The sequence below is a fragment of the Balaenoptera borealis genome (genome assembly GCF_965194805.1).
Source record: "Balaenoptera borealis genome assembly, chromosome: 16".
Lineage (NCBI taxonomy): Eukaryota > Metazoa > Chordata > Mammalia > Artiodactyla > Balaenopteridae > Balaenoptera > Balaenoptera borealis.
In genome coordinates, this window is record NC_138872.1 from 3,716,847 (window position 1) to 3,736,396 (window position 19,550).

General features: G+C 55.8%; 1 protein-coding gene across 10 annotated transcripts in view; it reads right to left on the bottom strand.

Annotated features, from left to right (window-relative positions):
- Window positions 1-19,550, bottom strand: part of PHACTR3 (phosphatase and actin regulator 3) — a 414,253-nt gene that overhangs the window by 73,879 nt on the left and 320,824 nt on the right. For 9 of the 10 annotated variants that reach the window (XM_082361024.1, XM_082361023.1, XM_082361022.1 and 6 more), the window contains 4 exons: window positions 13,384-13,566; window positions 3,921-4,133; window positions 1,199-1,373; window positions 147-394 (listed from right to left, as the gene is read on the bottom strand). In XM_082361024.1, the coding sequence (XP_082217150.1) occupies window positions 147-394; window positions 1,199-1,373; window positions 3,921-4,133; window positions 13,384-13,566 (819 nt within the window). The remainder of the gene's footprint in view (window positions 1-146; window positions 395-1,198; window positions 1,374-3,920; window positions 4,134-13,383; window positions 13,567-19,550) is intronic. The other variant, XM_082361026.1, reaches the window with a different exon arrangement.

Genomic DNA, 19,550 nt, shown 5'->3' on the forward strand with positions numbered 1-19,550 from the left:
TCATGAAACAAGGAGAGGGGGGTATCCCTCTCCATCACTCCCCTGCCCCCTCTGTGCTGGCGGCAGAAGTGCCCCCTCGAAGGCGGGCTTGGGTGCGTGCCTCTGATGGGAGGTTCCCACCCCGCGGGATCCACCCTCCCGCTCACCAGAGATGATGGAGTCATTCAGGGCCTCTTCATCTTGATACAAAAGCAGGTCATCCTTGAGTTCGGAGTTCATGATCAAGTTCTCCTTGTTCTCCTCGGACTCCTTAGCCACGGTCCACTTGCCGTCCGAGGCTCCATCAAAGCTCCAAGCCTCCTCCCGCTCCTTGCCCCGCTCCACACTGCACGTCCTCGACAGCCGGACGTCCACACGCTTCTTCGGGGACCCCTTACTGTCCCTGCCTTGGAAACTGAACCAGAAAGGCAGTTCGTGTTATACGTTGTCCAGCTTCACCTGGAAACCCTGCAAAGTCGACTTGAAGACTTACAATGGGCGTTGCAAAGACGACCCCCATGTGCAGCCGATACACAGGACAAGAAGCGTCAGAGGCACACACGGCTTTGAGCCCAAGGCAAATGGCTGCTGGGAACGTGCTGTTCTGAATGTCACAGACATGCATGTAATACAACCCGCCAAGACTTAGAGCAGCAAACACTCAGATCAAGGATTTCCTCAGAACTGAGCAGGGCATTTTAGCTGTCCAATATTTCTGCCAAGCCACACACGTATCCCATTGTCTGGTTTGCCCTTCGATGACTCACTTGTCCTCAGTCTACGAGGCATATGAGACCAAGAATAAGAGTCAGCTTCCGAGCAGGCTTACTTGTGCTCTTGCCTGATGAAAACGGGAAGCCGTCAGAGTCCCGGGACATTGTAACGGCTACTTCTCCCTCTCGATTTTCCCCCGGGATGCTCCCAGCCAACCCTGGATCCTCTGGGGGAAACGCAGGGACTCTGTGGCTGGTCCCCACGGTGCACATCACCCACTTGACCCCTCCTGGAAAGTGGCAACTGAGACCGGCTACAGACCAGCTGCACAGCCCGGTGCAAAATGAAAACATGAGCTCCTTGCTCAAAAGCTAGGAATTCCAAGATGGTGACAGCAGAGCACTGAGTCCAACCCGGAGCCCGTCCCCCGTAACTGCCCCCCATAAGGTTGGCCGCAGATGGGGATGTGGGCACACAGGTCCCCCTGCCAGGGGAGGGGCCTCACCTGTCCTGGCGGTGCTTGGTGGCCAGCGCCCTGTGCAGCTCCTCGATGACTCGGCTGGGGGGCAGCGGCCGGTGGACGGTGGTGAGATGTGGGGACCCCGTGGGCGTGGAAAGCTGGCCTCGGAGAGGAGGGTCAGTACTCTTCCCGCCAGAGCCTTGGAAGAGCGTGGTCTGGCCTGGGGCATGAGAAGAACCAACAAGAAGATAAGCCTTTGGGGTCAGGGAAGTGGGGCTTTGCTAAAACACAGGAGCCCGTGAGCAGAGAGGACGCAGGGCTCCCAGCCAGGTGAACCCACTCGTACCAGATGCTGCACCATGCCGCTTCGCCCCCAAAGCCGGAGATGAGGTTTGTCCCTGACCACTCCATCCTGCATCCCTGAGCTGAGCAGACAGCAGTGCCCACAGGCCCCCTGCGAGGTCTCAGGCACCGAAAGCCTCCTTCCCGTTTCTCTACTACAAACTCCTGAAGCCACACTTCCTTTTGCGGAACGTGGAAGAACTCCCCAAGCTCTACAGCCATCGCTCATCCTGGACCACCACCACGGCCCCCTCTGCTTCCCCACGTCATCCGTTCACGTCCACCGCCAACCCTGCACCTCACCGGAGGGGGCCTTCTAATCACAGCTCTCCCATTCTCCTGGGGACGAGATGTGGCCTGATGACGGCAAGTCCCAGGGCCCCGAAGGCTGCCCGTTAAACATATTTTATATATTTTTTCCTTTTTTTTCTTTTTTGGAATTGAAGTACAGTTGGTTTACAATGTTGTGTTAGTCTCAGCTGCACAGTAAAAGTGATTCAGATAGATATAGATATATAATATGTTTAACACTTAAACATATTTTGATATGTTTAAAATGTTGGCAACACATTTTTAAAATATTAAACACCACGCAGACCCAGCAAAGCAAGTCTGTGTGTGGGATTTGGGTGCAGGTGGCTCCCTGACACCTGGGGGAGGGTGGGCTGGGGGCCGCTGGTGTCTATCTCAGCCCAGCGAGCACCCGGGGTGGGTGGGGAGCGCTCGGTGTGTAGCCTCGGCCCCCCTGTGCCCCAGTTAAGCCCAGGTGAAGGGCCTTTCTCCTCCTCTGCTGCCACCTAGTGGCCAAGTGCTGAAGCAACTATTTCCCCCTAAAGGAAATTAAGACCAAGTCGCCAAAATGCAGTCTCAGCTATAAGAGATCCAGGCCACAGCTCGTAACCCTTCTGCCTCCTCCCGCTCCTAATCCAGTCCCCAGACTCCTCGGTGACTTGTCAGAAAAGGTCTCCGAAGTTCAGGAGCTCCTCGCCCCTGAGGGGCAGTCAAAGGAGCTGACCCAGGACTTGGGACATGGGGAGAGAGGAGGGCTCACGGGGGATGAAACAGGCCAAGGTCTGATCCTGTCTAAGCACAACGGGGACAGAGAGTCCCTGAACTAATTATACAGGAGCCAGAAGAAAGCGGGGTGGATGGTGCCTTATCCAGTGGATTTCCAACTGTCTCACATTTCAATGGATGGAAAGGGGATTATCACACAGACTGTAACAAGATGCAGATTATTTGCCTCAAAACTTTAGTCTGTGTGGCCATGTCACCCAAGGACTGAACACTCTGACTGATTCCCAGAGATGGAGAAAGAGGCAGAAAGCAGACAAAGGGGTCAGATCGTCTGACTGTTCCTTCGATCACGGTTACCCACACTCGCTGAGCACCAGCTGTATGCAGGCGCTGGGATCTGGGGGTGATGGCAGAGTTCCCTCAACTGTAAAGTGGGGACACGTTCCCTCCCCAGAGGGGCTGGCCTCCTTGCAGTGCCTGGGGGTGGGCAGCTCCTGACAAGTGGTGAGCAGTCGTGTGACAGGTGGTGGCCAAGGATTAGAGCCAAGCTGCTGAAATCTGCTATCCACTCTCATCTTCATGACCCCGCCCTCAGAGGCAGCACGCAAGGATTTACTCTTAGAAACAATCGCCTCTTTGTGAAAGGCCTGCTTTCCCCCTGAGACCTGCAGTGTCTCCTGTTTCCAGCAGGGACGGGACAAGAAATACCCAAACTTGAAAAGACAACGCCCCTACTTCCTGGGACCCTTCAGCCAGTGTGGCCAAAGCTACAGAAGGCGATGCCTTTGCGGGCCTCTGCTCAGCCGTACTTCCCTCTCTGACCACCAGCCTACAGTCCAGTGTGGATTCCTGGCTCTGCCTTGCTGGACGGAGCTCTCATGGAGATGAGCAGAGATCATGAGACAGACAGAGAGACAGAGGAAGGGGGGAAGGGGAGATGGGGAGATGGGGAGTGGGAGGGAGGGAGAGAAAAGAGGGGATGAGAGGGAGGGAGAGAGGAGGTAAGGAGAAGGAGACAGACAGACAGACAGACACTGACTTAGAAGCAGAAAGAGAAGGACAGTCAGACACCTGAATATCCAGACAGAAAGACAAAGCCGCCATCCTGGGGGCTGTGGCTACGTCTCCTGCATTCACCTTCTGGAAGAAACCTTTGAACGCTGCCCCACATGTGTTTGAGGGAGCCCAAGCTGTCTTCTCCTGACAACCAGAGCTCCTCCTTGCTAAGAACCGCCCTCCTGTCTCCAGCTCTGCTCCCCTGGACCTGCCCAGAGCCCCAGAGCATCGCAGAAGCAAAGGGTGAGAACCAGCCCACAGTGGGAGCCCAATCAGGACGGGTCGGAGGCATGGATGGATGAACGGAAGGAAAAAGGAAGCAAGGTGGATGGGTGGATGCACGTAGGCCCACCTGTGACACTTCTCGTGGTTCTGGAGCCTGCCTTGGGCGGTGGGGTGGGCAGCAGCGGGGGGCTGGGGAGCTGGCCCACGGATCTCTCCAGGGGTCTGGGAGGACTGTCCAGGGAGTCGGACCCAGCTAAGGCTTGAGAGGGCTCGTCCGTGGTAGGTGGGAGGCTGCCAGCAGCACCTGCTTCTTCATCTCTGGATGCTGACGACATCTTGGCTGGTTCAAAAGCAAAACAGAGAATTCACAAACCACAGTTCCTCTGGCTGGGGTGGGTGTGAAGACAGCAAGGGAGCTTCGGCTGGGTGGACTTGTTATCACGGAGCAGGGTACAGAGGGGTCACCTCTCATAGACATTTGACTCCCCGTGAGTTCTACTATCAACAGAAACATCAGAAGCAGAGAGGAGGAGGAGGAGGGAGGGGGGAGGGAGGGAAATAACTTCAAGAGCGCGGGTGATTCTGTCCCTTTTTCCACTCAATAGGTAGTAACTAAAGCTCCCACCTCACCTGGGGCTGCTGGTCACAAACACAGGCTTTGGAATCAGATGCCAGTTGGCCCCTGCACTTCCTCTGTGACCTTGGATGAGTTCCTGATCTCCTGTGTCTCCATTTACCCGTGGATGACATCGGACTAACAGCAAGAGTCCCTCACAGGATTGTGAGATTTAATCAAGAAGCGACAATGAGACGTGTGCCTGGCACGCTGCAGACCCTCAGACCCCGCAGTGACTGATTTTACACGCCTGGTCAACAACAGTCCTGCCCCTGAGTGAGGGCTGCGAGCTGAGTGGCAGGGGAACAGCAGGGAGCTTCAGCTTTGAGAAAGGGTCAGCCCGTCCACGGCCCCCCTCCCCTCTCCTTCCAGCTGCTGGCTCAGGCCCCTCCCGCTCCTGAACCACTGCTCCCCCCTCCCCTGGCCTGTCCACCCCTGGGCTTTCTCCCAACCCGTCAGCCTCTCCTTTCCCCCTTCTCTCTTTATCCAGCTCGAGTTCCACCATCCATCACTCAGGAACCATCTCACCAGCACCCCCAAGCCCTCTGCCTCCCTTCCTTTGCATTCAGCTAACTGGGAGCACCCCACCTCTGGGTGACCCTCCATCTGCCGGCTCCCGTCCCTATGGAGTGCTGTGGAAGACAGACAGCGACACAGAAGTCCCAGTCCTGGCCATCTCAGGACCACCACCCTCAGGGCCCTTGGCTCTGCCCCAGCAGGCGGTCACGCTGCTTCAGACCTTCTCTGTCTCTCTCCTACCTGCAGCTTCTCACTCCCTCCTCCTGTGCGGCCTCACCTCCAGCTTTACAGAGGAAAATGAGCCCATCAGACCAGGGGCTGGGGGCAGCGGGGGGAGCTCAAACCCAAACCTACCATCCCCGACACACCCTTCCTTCTTCCCTGACACAAGAAGAGAGGCGGCCTCCCATCCCCACCTCAGGACCCCAGCCCCCCTGCCCACTCAGAGCACACACCCCAGGTGCCCCGCCCCACATCGTCTAATTTCATCTTTGCAACCACCTAAGGGGGAAGATCCTAACACCCTCTGGGAACAGTCTGACAGAGCTGGCCCCAAAGTCACCGTGTGGGATTCATCCATCAGTCAGGGAACGCTTCTGGAGGTGGCACTGTCCGTGGTGCTGACCGAGGCAGGCTTGGTCACTGCCCTCACAAAGCTTCAGTGAAACTCTAGAAAGGACCACCGCATGTCCCAGGCATCCCACTGGCTATCACCATTTCTGTCCTTTTGGCGTCCCTGTTGGAAGTTGAAGACCTCTCAGGCCAGGCCTTTTCCCTGTGAAGCTCATGGAAATGCAGTCTTTGCCTTAGAAGGGCTGGCCCTCCCAAATCCTGATAAGCAAGATCTGAGAAAAGAAACGTCCCCTTCCCACCCACTGCAGAAGACAGAGTCAGGTTTGTATCATGGGGTTAGTCTGAGCTGAGAACAGCCACTACAGAATGCGCCTTACCTTATGCCCTGCACCGATACCCATGTGAAAACACTACGGTTTTATTTTATTATTATTATTGACAATAATAACAAAACTGTCCTCAAAAGTATTATTTTTTCATAGGCGTTTTTTTTAAAGACTCCTAGACTTCAAGACTATTGTTATGTCCCATGACCTGTGACCTGCAACTTCTAAGAGTCTACAATCCTGATTGTTTTAGTTAATAAGTTTTGCAAAAGTAACATTAAAATAAACGTTTTGTGCTTCTAGGTAAAAACAGTTGTGTGCTTTCCTCGGTAAGCCATAGGTGAGTGTGGAAAGGTCCCTTTTCTCCATGTGGGCACTGGTCCTATGACTTTGCTGGGCCTCCTGGCTTGTGTGAATCAGAGCAGGGCAGTGGACCCTGATCCTGAGGAGGCCGTGCTCCCGGGCCCTCAGTGGCCAAGCTTGCAGCCGGAAGCACCGGCTGAGGGGCCGGAGTGAGCTTGAGTAGCCACTCGGTCCAGGCTTGGGTTCTATCCTCTAGGTATCCAGTGTGTTCCCAATGTCATGGTTTCGGGGGAGACAGGTGGCACAGGAATGGCTCACCTGACCTCAAGCTCACCACACCAGTCTCCCACATCCATCCTTTGCCTCTGTTGTGACTGACTCATTTCCAGAGAAGTGACCTTGGTCTCCACCTCTCTGAGCCTCCGTTTCCTCATCTGTACAAACATCTGTATAAAACACCCTCTCCTGCCCACTGCAAGGGAGGGAGACTTCCATGAGGTCACGGAGGGGACGTCTGAAGCTATTCAGCACTTGGGACAGTCACGGGCCACACTGCCAGGGATCAAAGCATTATTTTGGAACGTGGATGAGTTTTCCTCTCATTCTAGGTCAGGGGTTCTCAACTTTGGCAGTATTGACATTTGGGGCCAGATAATTCTTTGCCTGTAAAATGTCTAGCAGCAGCCCTGGGCTCTATCTGCCAGATGCCAGAGTGACAACCAAAACTATCTTCAGACACTGCCCAACGTCCCCTGGAGGGTGGGATGCCCATGGTTGAGAGCCCCTGCTGGAGGCAGACACTACTTAGATCTCTAAGGAGATGCTCTGGTGGTGTCTCTTGGCGAGGGAGGCCTGTGGCGAGACCCACAGCTGTGACGTGCTCTCCTGGGTCCTGCCGTCACAGAAACCCTGACCGGCCAGTTGCTCCCTCTGGGCCTTGGTCTCCCCGCACGGACCTGGGAGTCTGGACAAGGTGGGCGTGTTTGAACTGGGCTCCATGGGGCCCCTTGGGAGGGCTGCCGAGAGAAGCGTTAACAAGGAGACGGCCCTGGGTCAGGGTCCCCACACCCGCGTTGGCCAGAGCAGGTCCCCGTGGCTCTGTCTCAGCACAGTCCTCCCACGTCTACCCCTGCACCTCCTCTGCAGCTTCTGGACACCTCGCCCCCTGGTTCCCTCCTGCCGTTCTGGCTGCACCTGCTCAGCTCCTCTCAGGCTCCCCCTGGGCTGCCCCAGGACCCAGCCCTTGGTCCTCTTCCCCATTAACCCACTCTCTCATCTAATTCTCTCCTCCAGTCCTCTGGCTTCAAATCCATCTCATCTCTGTCAACCTCCTTGACCCTTTCTCGGAGCTCCAGACTCATCCATTATCGGCCACATTGACACCTCCATCTGGAGGTCAAATAGTCAAAATGAATCATACACTAACCCATCTCTTGATTTCCCAGGAGAAACCCCTCCCCAGTCCCTCTTCTCTCTCACTTATCCATCCATCCATCCATCCATCCATCCATCCATCCATCCCACAAGTGTCCTTGAACAGTTATGGGGCCCAGGTACCCTCCTGGGAGCTGTGGACATGGCACTGACCAAGACAGAGCCCCACCTTCACCAGACTCGGTACACGCTGCCCCCACCCCCCAAGCTGTCCAGCCAGACTGGACACAATGCTCAATCCCTCTCCTGTCCTCTCCACCTCATACCCACCCCTCGTATCTAATTCATGAATACATCCTGGGCACTCTACTTCCAAAATATTTCTCGGAAATATTGTCCTCCCAGTGTCAGCTGCCACAGCCTCTGCCTGGACCTCAGCAATGACTTTCAAGCTCCTTCCCTTCCACGCATGGCGCCCCAAACCCATTCTCTAAATGAGGGTCAGCAAACTTTTTCTGTAAAGGGCTTTGGCTTTGTAGGTTACAAGGTCTCTGTTGGTGCAGAAAACTCTGCAAGGGCTGATCGACCCAAACAGCAAACTCCCCTGGCTGTGCACCCATGTGGACGTGTGGCCGCCCCTCACCCTCAGTGCCACCCGATAGACCTTTCTCAGATGACAGAAATGCCTCCTCCTTGTCTGCTACAGTGAGCAGCTGACAAGCGGCCAGTGCAACGGGGGAGATGGATTTTTTTATTTTCTTTGGTTTTAATTCATTTAAATAGCCACGCAGCTAGTGGACAGGGCAGCTCTGGATTTCTGGGAGCGAGTCAGTGGTCACAGCCCTTCAACCAGAGAGGTCGCAGGGTAAGATTCTAACAGCCCCAGGGAGGTCCCCCTCCCCCCACTAGCCCAAGATACAGTGGGTCCCCCACCCTCCGCTCTGAGGGCCCCAGGACCCGGCACACCAGGAACTCACCCCCAAACACCCTCCTCCGATGTCTCTCCGCAAAACTCATCACACACTGACCCCCTCACACCCTGCCTGTCTGAGGGATCCTCGGTCTGGGAAACCAGTGTCTCAGCGTCTCCTTTGCCAAGCTACATCTTCCTGCGCATCTCACGCGAGTGTGCAGCTACCATTGTATTTCGGAATCTTGTCAAAACTGAAACGTTAACATCTGTTAAAGTCTCAAGTGTTATATCAAAAAAAGTTTTTTTTTAAATGTAGAAGCCGACATCCGCTTTGCATGTTCCCCGCATTTGGAATCCCTCCCTCGGGGTTGTCCTTGTCTGGCCCTGACCAGCAGAGGTCGCTTCTCACCAGCTGAGCTCCCAGCCAAGGCCCTTCTGCCTGGGGCGTGCTGCTGGCTGGTGGGCTTGCTTTATACCCAGTTTTCACCCACTGGAGACATTCTGAGACCGAGAGAGACCAGCCTGAGAGGAGGGACCTAGAGAGCTGGGGGGACAGCCACTGTGGTCAGTTTCACGGAACCCCAGTGACACCCGGCATGTTCTCCGTCACGGCTCGGACAGCTGGCCCTGGGCAAAGAGACTGGCCAACTCCTGGAAAGAGGTTCCACAGCTCAGGGCCCAGCAGCTGCCAAAAGTTGAGTCCCAGGTGTCAGTGGGACCAGCACAGGCCCTGGACATCGATGAAGTGCGGCCACCAGCTGGGAGGCAGGTGCAGGGAGGGGGCCATCTCTGCCTGGTACCCGGGCTCACAGTGCCAGCACACGAGCTGGTCGTATAGACAAAGACAGGCTGGGTCTGACCTGTAGCCTGCAATTTGCCAACCCTCTTCTAGACTGCAGAAACAAGCCACATTTCAGAAGCAGAGCAAAGCTTGGCCCTAGTTTGGGCTGTAGAGTGTTATAGTTAACAGCATGTCTGCGGATCAACCCCCAGCTTTACCACTAATGTGCTCTGTGGCCTCGGGCAAGTGACTTAACCTCTCTGGGCCACTGCTTTCTAATCTAAAAGGAAAAACAAAAAATGGGGCTAAGATAATACAGCACACACAGAACATGCTGAGTGCCACTTTTCCTTTTAATTAGTGCACTCTTGGGCACGCCAGAGCTCAGCCCCCGCACGACAGAAACACTGAACGGGATCCTATCCCACTTAACACTGAAACAAGGGGTTCTCCTGGGCTATTTTTAGGGGCTGCTCTGTGGCTGACACAGCATGATCCAAACAAAACCAGGAATCACCCCAAACACAAAAGTCCAAAGTCAACCCAAATCACTAAACCCAAACTGAGGATCAAAGAAAACCACGGTCAGAATCTTTGACAGTGTTTCCTTCCTGAGATATCTGCGATCATTGGATATAACCCCCATGCCCCCAGCCCTACCCACGGTTTGGGGCACATAGAAGCAGCAGCCCCAATCCAGGTGTCACCACCTGGCCAAGGAGAGGGAGAACCCCCAGTGCAGCACAGGGGTTGATTCCCGAGACCAGGCTCTTCACCTCCATGGAAGGGATCACAAACTCATACACCCGAGGGGCCAAGCAGGAGCTGAGAGGTGAGCACGCCCCGCAAAGGAGATGACCTCTTCTCAGCTCCCAGAGACCGCAGCTGCGTGGGAACACGGGCCCAGTGGGCGCGGACTTTGATTGTTGAAAAGCAGCTAGCTGCACATGTGGATTTTTCATGAATGCTCCTGATTTTTAAGCCTAGGCAATGTTTGAAGAAATGAGTTTAAGGTGTCTGAGTTAGATTACAATCCACTCCCTCACTCAAGGCCAGTCCTCTCAGTACAGACCAGGAGCCGCAGCCCTGGTCAGAGTTCTTGGTGGAGGATTCCAGGCCTGCAGGGCTGCAAGAGACTCCGGCGAGGGGGAATGGGGGTGGGGGGGGGTCCCCCGCTCAATAGCAAAGTGCAGGTGCACCCACATCCCCACCCACACGTGCTTTTAGAGGCAGGGCCTCTGTGGGGCGTTTGCAGGCAACCCGATACCAGGCTTTAATGCATCACCCTTCCTCCAAGGGCTGCTTTTCCATAATGACAATGACAAAAGTGATGATGATGATAAAGACGACGAGGACAGTCCCTGGGAGCAGCAGCAAACACTCTGAGCGCTCAGTGTGAGTGACGACTGAGCTAAGTGGCTTGATTTTAGCAACCCTGAGAAGTGCAACATTATCCCCATTTATAGTTGATGACACAGGTTCAGAGAGGTTGAGTGACTTGTCCATGGTCACACAGCTTGGTGAGGCGTTTGGTCACATCTCAAACCCAGGTCAACCTGATGTCAAAGACATTGCTCTCAATTCCCTAATTCTATACCCTTGGATGAGTTACTTAACCTGGGTACCTCCTTTTCATCATGAGTAAAAGGGTGCAACCACATCAACCACCTGGGGGTGTTTCCAGGTGGCTCATGTAAACCCCATCAATCACCTGGGGGTTACATGAGCCAATATACGTGACAGCACTTAGAACAGCATCCTGCACACAAGCGGCCGAGCGTGTTGGCCCTTGTTGTCATCAGCATTATGATAAAGGTCAGCAGCTGCTAATACACTAACCACACCCCAAAGGAATGAATCGGCCCTGCTTTGGAGATTGGACATGGCCCTGTACTTTTCTATATTTTTGTCTGCTATATTTTACTTTAAGTGAAGCCATGCTTTTAATTTCAATTTATTTATTAAGAAACTATCACTACCCTGAATGAGAAACCCATACCACTTGCTCTAATTAATGAAAATGAACATTACTACTAAAATGTTTTCAAGTTGTTTACATGTGCCACCCAGATAACATCATCTCTCCCACCCCAGGGGCTCAGGACCTCTCTGGGGCCAGAGCGAAGGAAGAGCCCCGGTGAGGGATGGAGCTGCATCCCATCACCACAGACTACACACTGACCAGAGGCCCAGGGCTTCTCCTACAGTGCAAACCCCACTGTGGCTCCAACCAACCGTCCTCGGGGAAGGGCTGCCCTCGGGGAAGGGCTGTCCGGCCCAGCCCTCTCTCTCTCCATCCTATCCCGGCTCTGACCACATCTACCTACAGCTCTGCCAAAGTCCCATGGTCTTTTCTACTCCCAGGCCAGCCACAGCCAACCAAAATCCAGCCCGTGGGTTGTTTGGAAATAAAGCTTGCTGGCACCCAGCCATTGCTTTTCCTTTGCACATCTTCACCTGGCAGGGGTAAAACCTTCCTAGCCACAAAGCCAATGAGATTTACAACCGGCCCTTTACAGAGAAAGCAGCTGACCCTGTTCTCAGTCCTTGCAAGGGTCCCTCTTCCCGCCAGGACGCGCTCTCCCTCACTCTCGGCCCGGACAACTCCTACTCATCCCTCTACCCAAGCTGGGCTGCCCCAGTCTCCAGAGCACCCACTGCGGGGACTCAGCGCCAGGGGTCACCAGGTTTGCTCACCTGCTCCCATCCACCTGGGAGGAGAGACCCAGACACATTATCATCACAACCCCAGACCCAACAGCACGTCTCACCAGGAGAAAGTCCTTAATACAAATTTGTGATCTCAACAAACCAACTCTGGTCTCAAGAATCCATCCCCAAATCAAGAGCATGGACAGAGAGCCCCTGAGGTTAGAGGGGGCGCTGACGGGAGCAGAAAGTCCACCAGGGAGGGGCGTCAGGGGGAGGCGGGGTGCACGGCCCGCAGAAGGGAGGCTCCGCGCTCAAGGGCAGTGCTGGGCTGCTAGGACTCCGGGCGGAAGGCAACGCTTCAGCTGGCCATCGGAATCCCGCCAGCCACTGGCCCGACTGAAGTCAGATGGTGGGGGACACGGGGACACAGCAGTGACAAAAGGGTCTCTGCAGGAGAGGCCAGGACTGTCCCAAGGGCCACAGCCCTGCAGACTCCAAACTCCTGTCGCGTCTCCAAGCTGGGGTGAAACTGGAGAGGGACAGCCATCCCCAGGGAGAGTAGGGCACGCCTCTCGGCAGGTGCCAGCAAAGGCCAGAGGGATGTCGTGGACGGGGCAGCAGGGGAAAGCGCAGGTGTGAGTGTCGTCTGGGGAAGCAGCAGCAGAGCACAGGTGCCCCCCTCAACCCCCGGCTCTGAAGCCAAAGAGCCAGCCAGAGAGGCCCCGGCCAAAGAGGCCCATGCACACGCCCGAATTTCTCAGCCCAACACCGTGGGGACCCAGGACACGTCGCAGCCGCCACGCCGGGCCTGGCATGTTTACAGCTGCAGTTCTACTAGGGAGCAGGCCTCCTGCTTGACGGCCAGGTTGGCTGGAAGGTTTCTATGAAAACACTGCTAACAGGTCAGAGCGAGCAGGGGGTAGAGACGTCACAGCACACAGTTTCTGCAGATTCGTGCTTTTCTTCCTCTCCATCCCTCCCTCACTCCCTCTCTCCTCCCCTTCCCCATACCTGACAACTGCCCTGGTCTATTCAATTTAACTCACAAGAACCACCACCACGGCTCCCACCAAGAATCACTCAACGTGGCAGACGTTGCCCTGAGCTCCTCCCACCCTGCAAATAACCCGATACAGGCCATTCTTTTCTCCATCCTGCCCTATTGCCTTGGGGTAGCTAAGATGCTCCCAGACATTGGCTTCTTTGGAGAGAATTTTCCCGCTCAGAAGTTCGGAGGGAACAAGCAAAGACACCCCGGGAGGAAAGGTGGATGGTAAGGTACCTGGGACCATCTGGAAGCACCTTCATCCACTGCTCTGCCAGACTTGGGAAGATACCGGAGAAACAGGCTCCAGCAAACATTTAAACTCAACCGCGTGGTGGGGCGTGGCAGGGCTCAGAGCCCGGGGCACGGCTGCGCCTCTGAGGACGGTCTTCTACCACGATTGCTGCCCAGCTCGGGCTGGGAACCTCAGTCGCCACCCAGGCGGATGGCCTCCTGGGAGCAGCTCAACCCCGGTGTCCAATCAATACCTGCATCGTCTGAAGGGGTGTCCGAGGACAGCGTCTCATCCAGGGAAGCCTGGTCCGTCCCAGTGGCCAAAGGGCTCCCCAGCTGGGCTTCCTCCGAGGTCAGCGGCTCCTGCTTGGGCGTGGAAGGTTCACTCTGTGCAACTCGGGGATCTCCGTCGGGGCTGCACGCTTTGCTCTCAGCGTCTGCAAGGAAATTCAGCTGTCAGCTGAGCCTGAATCCCTTCCTACCTGCTTTCATTCACACGCGAAGTGACTTCCTGGGAAGTACGCTATCCCAGGCCTGGTGTGGTACCCTGCACACTCCCACACACCCCGGGAGTCCCTTTCCAGAGCCTTCCTAAGGCAGCACTGAGCGTCACAACACCCGCTGGCCTCTGGCCGCACCACTTCCAGCCTATGCGCTCTTACTTCGACACCCGTGGGAGACTGGACGATGCCCCCCACCCATGTCCTCGCCTTTGTGGTGCCCCCGACCCTTGGCCTCTGCCTTGTGGCTTGCTTTGGCCAATGGGAAGTGAGCAGGTTTGATGCAGCAGCGGCTTTAGAAGTACCTGCACATTCCCGCTCATCCCTCCTGTACCTGGACCTCACTCACCCTGAGGACAGGCCCAGCCAGCCTGCTGGGGATGAGAGATGGCGGGGGGGAGCAGAGCCAAGGCGCCCCCATCCTGCCAGCCAAGGCCACCCAGACAGATGATGACAAGCCCTAACTGCTGTCCATCCCGGAGGTGCTGGGTTGTTACTATCGAGGCTACAAATTACCTTTCACCTCAGCTCCCACCTTCCTACCATTAGTCCCCCATCACACAAATGCTTCTCGTTTGTTGGGTCCAGCATTGTGCCAGCGCTGGAAAGGCGGAGATTAACGAGACAATCCTTACCCCCCAGGTGGCTTAAACTGTGGGTGGCCACACAGCTAGCCACACGTGGCATTGCCAGCCCAATAGAGGCACAGCCAAGGGCTGAGGCGGGAATCAGGGAGTCCTTGGTCTAGGCAGGTGGCCATCCCAGAATGGAGGACACCAGGCTCCTAGTAGGGCTGAAAGGAGGACCTGGCACTCCCCTTGCTGGGGCTCAGTGGTTGGAGCCTTTGAGGGTCTGGCCTTTGACTGGTTGATCACCTTGGGTCATATCTTAGTGCTGAGGGGCTGGGCACTCAGGAGCATAACCGGTCCAGATCACACAACCACAGAGTGGCGGGTCCAGGCAGGGAGGCTCAGCCAGCTGATCATGTTCAGCCTTCTGAGACACAGCTCACAGCCCAGGGCATGCGGCACCCACACAGCCCCCGGCTCAACCCTAGGCCCCACGGCCAGTTCATCCAGGCCACCGCGGTGCAGCGTGTCAGCGTCAGCTGCACACGTCCGCACGGCCGGGAGGCAGCAGTGTGGGAGCACCAGCCTCGCTTGGAGGCAGCGGGGAGAGGAGGAGGAGGAGAGATTTATTTCAGAGCCGGGGGTCCGTTGCTTAAGTCGGTCCTGGTTCCTCCCTGCTGTCAGGTGGCAGTGTCCCTTCTGCTCCCCGAAGTGCCCAGGTGGGGGACAAAAGGTATAAGGTCACCCTCTCTACCCATCCCACCCCACGGCACGTGGGGTTTCTTGTGCCCAGGCAGCAAATGTCTCCAGGCCTCCATTTCCTCTTCTATAAAATGGGGCTAATACTCCTGGCTTCGCAGAGTCAGAGTGAGAATTCAGGGAGTGAACGTCCATAACGCATCTGGCATGAAGCAAACACCATGCGTGTGCTTGTAATTACCCTCACTGCTGCTCACAAAGGGGAGGAGGAGGAGAACACGGGTGATGGTCTGGCCACTCGGCCTGGGCCCCTCGGCCCACGTGGTATCAACAGGGCCCTCCCCGCGCCCAGGACTCGGGCCAGGCCTGTGACGTGACCCTGCGGGGGACGTGCACGTGTAATCACTGTTCATCGTCTTCCGGCTGCTGCACCTCCCCTCGCGGGGAGGGCAGAACGGCCAGAAGTCTGGAGACTTGGGTCTCGGAAGGTGCCATCTGTGCAGCTGTGTTACCTGGCCTGGGGGGTGGGTCTAGACCAGGGACCGGCTACCCTTCCCTAGAAAGAAGCAGATGGCCAGCATTTGTACTTTAGACCTTCTGGGCCACATGCCACAATATCCATGCTCCATATTCATCTTTGTTGTTTATATATTTACAAAAGTCCTTTAAGTTTAAAACCATTCTTAGCTCAAGGGGCTTTACGGAAACAGACCTTGGGCCAGATCTGACCAGCAGCCAACCAACCTCCGCCCAGGAAAAGACCAAGACACAAGCCAAGAGAAGTCACCCAGTGGACACAATTAGATGTCACCAAGCTCAAAACTACAGCTTCTTGGACCCTCTCTCATGACTGGTTTACTCATACTTGAAACACAGCTGTGACAGTCTCTGCTACCAGCTTCCTTGGCCGTTGGTGACAGAGGTGACAGCCAGCACTGACTGAGGCTGTGCACAGCTAGAGACACAGCACGGCACGCTACTGGCAGCAACTCACCTGAATGTCACAGCTCCCCGCCCCGTTAGGTGTGGTTACCACCCACCCTGTACAGATGGTGACACCGAACCTTAGAAGGGGCGGGTCATTTGCTGCTGGTGACATAATAACGGCATCTCCATCATCATCATCATCAATGAAATGGTCAGAACACTGAAGCTGCAAGGCCCAAAGGTCCCCACCCTCCACCCAGGCTCAGCAAAGGCTGCACCCCGACGCACAGTCCCGGGATTCCTGCACCTACTTTTACGGCTTAGCGGACTTGCAGGACTTCTCTGGGCTGTGCTCAGAGCTCCGGCTCATAATCATGTTCAGTGAAAAGTCACAGTTCTCAAAATAGCCTGGGCGGCAGGGTCGTTGCTAAGCAATGCTGGCAGGGCGGGGGAGCTGTGGGCAGCTGGTCCCCTGCTCCTCTCACTATACCGTGGGCGCTCCCTCCCGGCCAGGCCCTTCTGAGCGCGGCAGAGGGGACCAGGAGTCGGAGGCTGGGTTATACACAGAGCAGCCATGGTGAGAGGGGACACGCCACGAACAGGCAAACACACACCCTGCACGCACACACCTGCCTGCAGACACACGCGCACACACACACACTGCCCCTGGCGTTCCTGCCACACAGAAGCCAGACAGACTTGACGCATCACTGCCAACTGCCCCGAGGAGAGGGACCTCGTGTCTTTCAGGTCACGGAACACAGCACCGGGGTAACAAGCACCTCCTTCTTATATCCAGTGACAGAGAATGAAAGTCCTTAAATTATTAAGACAGAGCCAAGCAGACACATTCAGGAGGATGGAGTAAAGTCACTCGGGGCCCACACGGCGTCTGGACAGAGAAACGGGCCAGCTCCTGTCCTCACTCATCGTATGTGGGCCAGGGACCCGGTGCCTGCCCTCGCCTGTCACAGATGTGTCACTGGTCAAAGCTGTGAAGACGGAGTGAGAGGAAAAGGTCAGCTCCCGGTCCCTCATGCAGACCTGGTCGCATCTCATACAACTCCTAACAATACTAGTAGGGTCCTTCTTCAATCCGGCTGATTCCCAGACCTTCAGGAACCAAGGAAAGGTCAGAGGGGTTCATAAAATGCATGTGTTCACAGTATCACAAAATAACACGCCCCCCGGAGAGCGGGGAGGGCAAACCCATGCCCTGGACGCAGGCTCGTCTCTGGGACGTGCAGGCTCTCTCCTGCAGGCCCGTCCACAGCCAGCTCACGCGGCCACGCTCCTGACCGCTCTGTGGGCAGACTCCAGGGGACTGACCCAGGGGTGTGTCCATGTGCACACCTGTGCAGGGCAGAGGACCTTCCTGGCTTTGGCCTGGCCAAGGAAGTTCAAGTGTGAGTTCCTGAGGCTGCTAAGGACTGCAGGCAGCTCTGGGAGGGTCTGTGGCCCCAGCCTGTGGGGGGCCTCTCTGGGCCCCTCGGTCACTGGCGGAGGCTCGCTCAACCCCCAGGTGCCCCCTGGGTATGAAGTCCAGGCTCAGTGCAGGGAAGGGGGCAGCCAACCACAGGGGGGCGCTCCTGGCTACAAAGCCGGCCAGCCCAGCTGGGCGCAGGTGGTGGCGATGAGGATGATTCCTGAATCCAAGCCGGGGGCCATCTCTGAACTGGGAGGGGGCGGTTCAACTCCCGGGACCACCGACCAACCCAGCAGGAACCCTGCTGTCCCACCTCCAGGACAAATTCGGGACCGACAGAGGCTGACCTTGAGCTCGACTTCACCGCAGTGAGAAAAGGCATTTTCTGAGCAAGTGCGGGACGGAAACAATAGTTCCAAGAGTTATGTACCCCAGGAGCCTGCTGGCAAACACTCTCGCACCTCCCCTTACCCCTGTGCATCCATTAGAGGTAATACAGTTAAGAGTTTAAGGGAGATGAGTGGGTGGTGAGCCCACACCCCTGCCCCCTCCCCCCGACCCAGGTCCCTCCCCAGGGGCAACGCCTGCTGCCCCGCTTCTAACACGCACCCCCCAGCGACAGCCCCGCAGGCTCACTGCAGACTCAGCCCACCTGCCCCGTGGCTGCCCGGGGCGCCACAGCCACAGAGGTGCCTGCCACCCAGACGCCTGCTGGGGAGTCGAATTCTCTCCATTCCGTCCATGCTGCAGGGAGAGGCAGGCAGGACGCCAGGCCCTGTCAGGACCGCCCCCCCGCCCCCCGTTTCTTACCTCCCCTAACCCGCACCCACCTTCTCTTGGCTCCTCCCCGGGGCGCCTGCTCCCTTCGCCCACGGGGTCCGGCGCGGGCTGCTCCACTGGGCTGGGAGACGCTCCCCAGTCCCCCATCGCTCTCTGCTTCTCATCCTTGGTAACACCAACGTTGGAAGCAGCTGGGGAGGCTTATAAACTCCGGACGCCTAGGTCCCACCCCCAGCGCCTCTGATTGAAGAGCTCCCCAGGTGACCCGAATTGCAGCAAGTTCGGAGAAGCAGCCTGTTGACCCCTGCTGCCGTTAGACCCACTCCACCATCACCTCCCCCAGCCCCGGACCAGGTCAGGGGCCCAACTCACGTTCTTCAGGTGCTACGTGCCTTTCCTTCACCATACTCAGCTCAGCTGTGATTTTATGTTGATTTGTGGGATTATCTAATGTTTGTTCCCCACTGGACTGGGAGTTCTGGGAGAAAGGTATTTTGCTCACCTGTATCCTCAGCAGCTAACACAGACCCTGGCCCATAGCAAGTGCTCAGTAAAATGGTGCGGCGTCAGTTAATGAGCGCATTGTCAATTCTTGAGCAAAGAGACTGTGTTTCAGGCCCCTTCAGTTCCTGGTCCACAATCACTTAGCCAGAGAGAAAGAGTGATCTAAAGTCAGGGTTGGCAAACTACACCCTGGGGGCCACATCTAGCCCACCACCTGTTCCACAGAGCCCTGAGCTACGAAGGGATTTTACCTCTTTAAACGGCTGAAAAAAAACTCAAAAGAAAAATAATACTTGATGGCACATGGAAGTTATATGAAATTCAAATTTCAATGTCCCTAAATAAAGTGTTACCAGCACCCAGCCAAACCCACAACTTTGTGTAGTGACTGGGACTGCTTTTGCCTGATAACAGCAGGGATAAGTATGGACCTCACAGCCTAAAATATCTACTGTCTGACTCTCTCCAGAAAAGGCTCGCTGACCCCAATCTAAAGCAGTGCTGCAGGTGGGCCGGCGTGAGATCTCCCCGCCAAACACCGAAGCCAGGAGAGCTGGCCCCTGAGCAGGTCAACCACATGCTTACCCCGTCAACTTGACTGCTGGCTCTCTGTACTGAGGCCACCAGACAAAATCATTTGACAAAGATTCAGAGTTTAGGAAAGGGAAAACTGCACTTCTCCTGGAAGTTTTTCCCTTTAATGATTCACCTATCACTTTACCTTTGATGGGAATCAAATCCATGTTTTCCTTCATCAGTGATAATATTTTTAAAAACAGATGATAAACAGACCTTCATATTGTTTTCATTTTCCCTCCTCCTGCCCCAAGAGTTAAGGTAAGTTTTGTTGGCAACATACTCAAAATGCCAGAGTTTAGAGCTTTTTGGTTCCATCCAAATTAAAACAGTCCAGATTTCCATCTCAGCAATGACATTCTCCCAAATCTAAGAGTCAGACTGGAGCGTTTAACATCTGAATGTCACAGGACTTGATACCAAGTTTCTTTTACGGGCGA